Raw genomic sequence first — 7,500 nt, forward strand, 5'->3', positions numbered from 1 at the left:
TCCTTTTTACCTCCGACACTGAAGGTGGACGGAGGTTGTCTTCACCCCCTGGTGATTTATTACTTGGCGAATTTATATTTTTTCGCCAAGTATGTTGGTCTGTAGCGCTTGTCTGTCCGTTTGTCCACTTGTCACACGATTTTTGGCCACAGTTTTGAAGTAATTGATCTGAAAATTTTTGTGTATGTTGGTGACTGGACAAGGACAGCAACGCTTAATTTTGGTGAAGATAGGAATCTGGATCTGGATCTGACAAACTTTTAAGTGATTCTTCACCATTGAGAGATCGGGCCAAAATGATGCATAGCACACCGTTTCAAAAGGTTAATGATGGGTTCACACGAGACTTGGTGGACAAGTTGATAGTGTGACGAGGATGAATCAATTCAATTTTGGTGAAGATCCGGATCCAGATGTGAGAATTATTTAATTTTTAAGTAATTCTTCACCATTGAGAGATGGGGCTAAAAACGATATTACATGCTATCTAAAAAAGTTGTGAACGGATTCGGATGAAACTTGGTGGAACATGTTGGATGTGTGACAAGGAAAAACGGATTCAATTTTGGTGAAGATCCGAATCCGGATTCGAGAATTTTTCAAGTGATTCTTCACCATTGAGATATAGGGCCAAAAACTATGTATGGCATTATATATCAAAAAGTTGTGGATGAGTTGGTTACGTGATGATAACAAGCCGATTCGATTTTCGTTAAGGTCCGGATTTAGACTTAGCCTGGTTTGCCATGTATTTCCGCCGTTCTGCTGAACTTGAATCCATTATTCCACTGAATTTCCACCTTATCAAATATCTTGTTATTGCCCTGCTTATCATCTTGCTGCAGTCCAATTTCCTTCCATCTCAACATCATCCGATTATTTTCTTCTTCTCATAATGATCACATAGCTTGCTTGTACATTGCTCGCTTCACATTCAGGTTTTTCCTCTGATGTATGATTATCTTTTCAGATGCGAAGTGTTCTCCATTGTTTTTATTGCGATGCACTCTCTATTTTATTTATATATATATGTATATATATATATATATATATATATATATATATATATATATATATATATATATATATATATATATATATATATATATATATTTTTTTTCTGAACCCTCCTTTTTGGTACACAAGATAAGCTTGGTCTGTACACTGACTGGTCTTGCCACCCTCTATATTTTGTATTCCTCGTTTAAAAAAGGTAAATAAAGCACCAGCAATATGCACCGATTTGTAATGCAACACATGGGGGGCAGGGGGGGGGGTGAGGGGGAACAGGTGTTTGTTGAGTTTAGCGTTTTATAGAATGGCTTTGAGGCATATATAGCAGAGAAGTTGAAGTTAAATAATTTACAAGCATCTGTGTTCAGGGTTTCTGTTTGCAATTGAAAAGGTACTACCGTCTCTGCATTACATAGCACAGTGAGCATGGTAGATGTGGTGAGGTTAACCGGAGGTGGTAATGTTGAACAAATGACAACGCTTATCGAAACAGCTACGTTCCAGACATTTGCAAACCTCATCTTGGTCCCTTGCACCACTTGACGATGTGCTGCCTAGTCGACTCCTCAGGTCAAAACCACCAAAGCTGCTGTTTCTCTGGAGTGGCGAGAAGAAGTGAAGGAAGTTATTGATGTTGGGAAAGAGCTGACACCAAATGTCGGATAATCAGCATTAATGAAACAAGTGTGATTCCGTGAGATCTGGGCTTTCCAAGCAGTGGGGGCCTTAAGGAGGGACCGGTTACAAAAAATAAATTCAAAATACTGTCAGAAAGCAAAACCTCCATCTCCGAATATTATGCTGTTATAGAAAGCAGACAAAAAGCAACATGGCAACAGTCAGTGCCACTTATCGATTGGTAATCTTGGTCGAAATTCTTAGAATGACCAAGGAGTGTGGTTTCCTCTCTCGCTGAGCTTAAACAATGTTTGCTCGTCTGACCATGAAAAAGAAAACATTTTCTCCAACAAATGTATTTTTAATCAATTGTGATACGGAAATTTTACTCTGACATGAGTGGTGTGCTGAACTTGTATAAATAACTAACTGTGGAATTAAAACAACGTGCGATTATGTGGGCCTAAACGCCCACCCCATGGTGCATGTTGCATGCGTCAAGGCCATAGCAGCTTATGCACGAGGAATATATATATATATATATATATATATATATATATATATATATATATATATATATATATATATATATATATATATATATATAAACACTCAGGAAGGAAAAGGCACTCTCAGAGACAAATGGCCTGAACTTCCTGATAGGAAGGAACCAGTAAAGCCCTGAGAGCTTGCAGGAGAGTCGGGACCAACCTGATTGGAGTGTTAACTGAAACAATCATTAAACTTGAAGCCACTCCTGTCTCTTGCTCACTCCTTGCATTATAAGATAAAGCATTGATGGAAGAGCATAACATGTACATTATGTTTATATTTCAATGTACATATATATATATATATATATATATATATATATATATATATATATATATATATATATAATTCTTGAAGCTAATGGAAGAGCGAGAGGTGGACATAGTGATATAATTTTATGAAAATATTGATCCCTGCCTTTAAGGACACATTGGACTTAGAATGAAATATGAAGTGAAATAAATGAGAATGTGCTGGTAATTAATTTTACAAACCAGGTACACCCTGCTTTAATTGACTAGCTAGCTGCCTCTTTATTAAATCAAATCATAAATCTCTGGCTGCAAGGTTATAGATTCCTTGTCGAATCATATGTGCCTAAAACTGCCGTCCAATGCTGTGCTGGCACGAAGGACCTGCCTTCGAGGAGAACACCGTATTTGGGGAGAAAACGTTGAAAAATTCTTATTGTCTTTCACAACGGAGTGTTTGTCCTTTTGGGCGAAATTATATGTGTGAATCGAGTGAAGCGTTGGACACATTCCATCTTTACAATCTTTCCTGGTCTCAAACCGCCAAATCAGCTTCATGAATGGTGAACCACAGATGGAAGATAAGATCAAGTAAGATCACATTACAGATGAATAGTTTCGATATCAATTGGCTTTTCCAACACGATGCACATTGAATAAAGTGTCTATATACCATGATGATTATTATTTCGGATGTAGCTTGTGGCTGCTGGTTGCATCATTTTTGGGAGCTCGGCTGTGCTGCTGGTGAAGTGTCCACTATTACCAGCAAGCTGGTACTCATTTTGCCGACGTCAGAATGATGACAAGCTGAGTCAACCCACCTGGTGTGAACTCAACAGAAATACAGGGGCTTGAACTCAGGACCCTAAGAACCTAAACCAGCCACCTTAACTGTGAAGTCAACACCAGGCTTTCCTATATTCCATGAAATCAACTTTCCATTCAAAAAAACACCTCCATCTAGCTTAATGTGACAAACGGTTTGGAACAGGAAAACCTGTATATGGAAAACAAAAAAACACCACTTTTGAACAGGAAAACTAACGTACCCACACTTTTAGGAGTTCAAAAAAGTTCCGTAAAACCCACACAAAGTGTGGCTTGTGAGACCAGAGAGTATGGAAAGAATAAAACGGTGAAAGGCAAAGGTAAACCCGAGCCAAAAGCTTTGGTTTGTCATCAACTTTGCCAAGACAGCATGATTTGTACGATTTATAAACTCACAGGATAGTTATTAAAAGTTTTCACAACGCCAGAAATAAAGTTTGACAAAACCCGCAACCACTCATAAATCCAGCTCCGAACGGCAAGAGTATTGTTTCCAGAAACAATCGAACACCTTTGTTTTGTCATGTAATACAATGGCCAATTGTCTCCAGATTGATCGTGGGCGTTACCACTATATCATGTATTGGAATTTAAAATGAACCGTTGTATGTTTTTATAAAATTAACATGACCGCATGCATAAGGAATGTATGAAGCAAACCAGCACTCTTACCTTAAGTCTAGTTCCATTGGTGTGGCCTACTATTGTAGACGATGGCTTTCGGCGCATCATCGCGACGGTGAACGCCGTTCTGTCCGTCTCTTCCTAACTTTTGTCCGAACTCTTTCTCAGACTCTCTACCAAATTCCTGACAATTTTCTTTCCCTCTCTCACTTCATGTCCACTTGGAATCAATGAAGCAAGTGTTTTGCTTGGCAACTACCTCGATTTTTTGGATTTTTTTTTGTGACTGTTCCTCTCTCTACACGTGTCATTTATGCTCCACCTCCTACACAGAAAGCACCACCCTCATTTTCCTGTTCCTTGCTCCTCTAATCGACTTCCTTCAGCCTTGGCGTGGTGAATGCCACAGATTTCATCCAAAAATAAACAAATTTCTGAGCAATTTTTCTGTGAGAGAGATTGATAGATTAGTCGATCTGCACTGGCTATTAACATGGATCACCAACACCAAGCAGTGGCACTGCTCCCATGAGACACCAGTCTGAGACAAATCGGTTCCTCAATTGAGAAATAGCCTGGTGTTGGCTTGGTGGTTTGGGTGGCGGCTTGGGATCCTAGGGTCCTGATTTCAAGCCCCGTTGACCGCTGAATTAATATACACGAGGAGGTTGACTCAGCCTGTCATCCTTCCGAGGTCGGCAAAATGAGCACCAGTTTACTGGTAAGGGGGACACTGCATCAGCAGCATGGCCGCGTCCCAACCAATGATGCAACCAGCAGCCACAGGCTGCACTCGATAGAGAGAGAATTGAGAAATGCTTTTTCATATAAAAAGTGTAAACCTTTCGGCTAAAGTGTTTGCTTGGACTCTTTGCCCGAAGGTAAAACAAAAATCCAAACATTAGAACAAAGCTAAGCACATGCACTTCAACCCAAAGGCTAAAGTACACGCCTTCAGGCCAAGGCCAAAATGTATGGTGAATGCTTAGTGTTTCTGCCTTCAGGCATCAACTCGCAAGATGAAACAGTCAATATAAACCTGTGGGAAAAAAACACCATCCAGTGATTTCACTTCGTCAAAGGAGACCATGAACGTAAAGGTGGCGAAAACCTAAAAACCTTCACTGGCAAACATAGGAAAAGTTAGGAATAAAAACAGAAATTGAAAGAAGAGTTGAGAAAACAAGTAAAGACGGAAATTGAAAGGAGAGGAGCGAAGCGGAAATTTCCCACCCATTCTTCATTAGTGTAATCAGTGGATGTAATCGTTACTCATCATCAGGATCATTTCCAATTTGGTGGACGGGGAGGGTCGTCGGGGTGGGATGAGAGGGAGAGAGAGTTTTAATTCGGTCACGTCACAAGTCAAACTTTTTTTGTCTTTTCTCCTCCAGTTAAGTTGTTCTCTTCCTGGCTTCCTTTTGTCAGTTTTTTTTTTTTGCTTTCGAGAAAGGGTGATTAAAAAAACCCAAAAAGCCAAACGACAAAGGGCAACAGTTTGATTGATGACCAAAGGGGATGGGGAAGGAGTGTAAGGAGGAATAACACAAAAATTGGAAACAATGTCTCAGAGAGGACCAGGATGGGAAAGATTCAGGGAATGTAGAAGGGAACGTGGATGGGCATGGGGAACATGGGTGAGCACATGATCTAATGATTCACAACACATTTGAAAGACTGAATTGAGAAGGACGAGACAACAGACGCGATGAGACGATTCCAGTCGGGAGAACAAAGGGACGAATGAATGCAGTCCACAGGGGACCAGCACTGAATTGGGGAGGGTGAGCTTTTGTAACCTTGTATGAACTTTACACACTCTCATTTTGGATGTCAAGCCTCTAGACGCCTCTGTACGACAGCTGTAATCTCCCTTCTTTCCCAAAGGCAGAATATACTTTCACACTTTACGCATGCACAGTGTGACATTTTTGCCAATTGAAAAATGCGGAATATTTTCTGAAACATTAACTGCAAATTGGATAAATATTTACATATCACATCGGCCATTTGTTCATTGAATCTCTGATTAACGAGTTTCAATGAACCTCCTGTCAAAGCAAAAGTTTTGTATAAAACAAACAAAACGTTAAGAACCAGACAAAACCAAAAAAATAATGCCAACAAATATTTTGAGATAAATATCTGTGGTTTGCTGTTTCTTCCTTTTCTTCCTTTGTTTTCTTCTCTTCTTTCATTACAAATGCCAGAATGTCGATGCATGTGTTGCCTGATGGTGTGGCAGCATGCCACATGGCAGGGATGTTCTCATCAAGCAAGCTAACAACAGCTCTTTCTTTTTAGATGTACCACACTTAGCAACCTCGCATGGACGGATTTGGCAATCTGTGTGTGTAGGCCTTGCAGATGGTGACCCATCGGCCCAGCGAACTTTCTCTCTTTCTCTGAAGAAGCTTGATAGCTGACATTATTAGAATAAGAAACACATGACTCATTAAACCTTCTAAAAAGCACAAAGGGATATGAATAATCTTTTATGTATCTAAATCCATGTGTTGGTGTTTGGCCTATATCCCTTAATCGCACAGCACCTTGCCTCTTTTAATATCCATAACAACCCCAGAGAGAAGAGCACTGCTGCTGCCTGAAGTGTGAGGTGCCAAAAGGAGTTCAACACAAATCACTGTCACTAATGTACTTTCTATACCTATCTATCTATCTATCTATCTATCTATCTATCTATCTATCTATCTTTATACAGTATGTGTTAATATATATTCTCTGCCAGTCTGTTTGGTGTGTCTGTCTGTCTGTCTGTCTGTCCATTCAGGGCGGAGGTTCAAAATCAAATTGTCGCCATTTTCTTTGCTCCATGTAGGTTCTTAGGCTTTATAGGCCTCTGGTGTACATGAACCACAACAAATTTCCTGCATTGGTGCTGCGGTTATGTTAGTGGGTCCATGTATGGATATTTGGAGAGACAAGTGCTTCTGAGAATAATAAGGTAAGTGGCATGTTTGTGGGGTCACAGGTTTTACTTTTATGAATGTATAATAAAAATTTGTGTGGTTTGAGCCTCAAGGCCATGAAGGACACAACGGATTTTCACATATAAATGTCTAACTTTTCTTTAAAGCAAATGATGCATTTCATCACTTGCTTGACATTCAAAGCTCTTGCGATTGAAAATCGAAGGTACGGATCGATCTGTAGTCTATTTATGTTGTTTCATATTCCTAGGATATATATATATATATATATATATATATATATATATATATATATATATATATATATATATATATATATATATATATATATGTAAAAACAGTTTATTGAAGGTGAGTATAACTGTTTTCAAACAATATATTAAAATAATACTTTGAAAAACTTTGTACGTTGTAAATTCAATATATATGTATATATATATATATATATATATATATATATATATGTATGTATATATATATATATATATATATATATATATATATATGTATATATATATATGTATGTATATATATATATATATATATATATATATATATATATATATATATATATATATATATATATATATATATATATATGGATGGACTGCATATAGAATACAATATTTATTAATAACATTTGGTTTTAAGCAATTTTT

At 38.1% G+C, this 7,500-nt stretch overlaps 1 protein-coding gene across 6 annotated transcripts in view; it reads right to left on the bottom strand.

Moving 5' to 3' along the window:
• Positions 1-7,500, bottom strand: part of LOC147010561 (SAM and SH3 domain-containing protein 1-like) — a 378,167-nt gene that overhangs the window by 56,886 nt on the left and 313,781 nt on the right. For 5 of the 6 annotated variants that reach the window (XM_085858822.1, XM_085858821.1, XM_085858825.1 and 2 more), the window contains one exon: positions 1,531-1,611. The exons of the other annotated variant lie outside the window; for it this stretch is intronic. In XM_085858822.1, the coding sequence (XP_085714948.1) occupies positions 1,531-1,611 (81 nt within the window). The remainder of the gene's footprint in view (positions 1-1,530; positions 1,612-7,500) is intronic. 6 annotated transcript variants of the gene reach the window in all.

Source organism: Eptatretus burgeri, chromosome 16 (assembly GCF_056783735.1).
Source record: "Eptatretus burgeri isolate ZD-2024b chromosome 16, Ebu_testis_v1, whole genome shotgun sequence".
Lineage (NCBI taxonomy): Eukaryota > Metazoa > Chordata > Myxini > Myxiniformes > Myxinidae > Eptatretus > Eptatretus burgeri.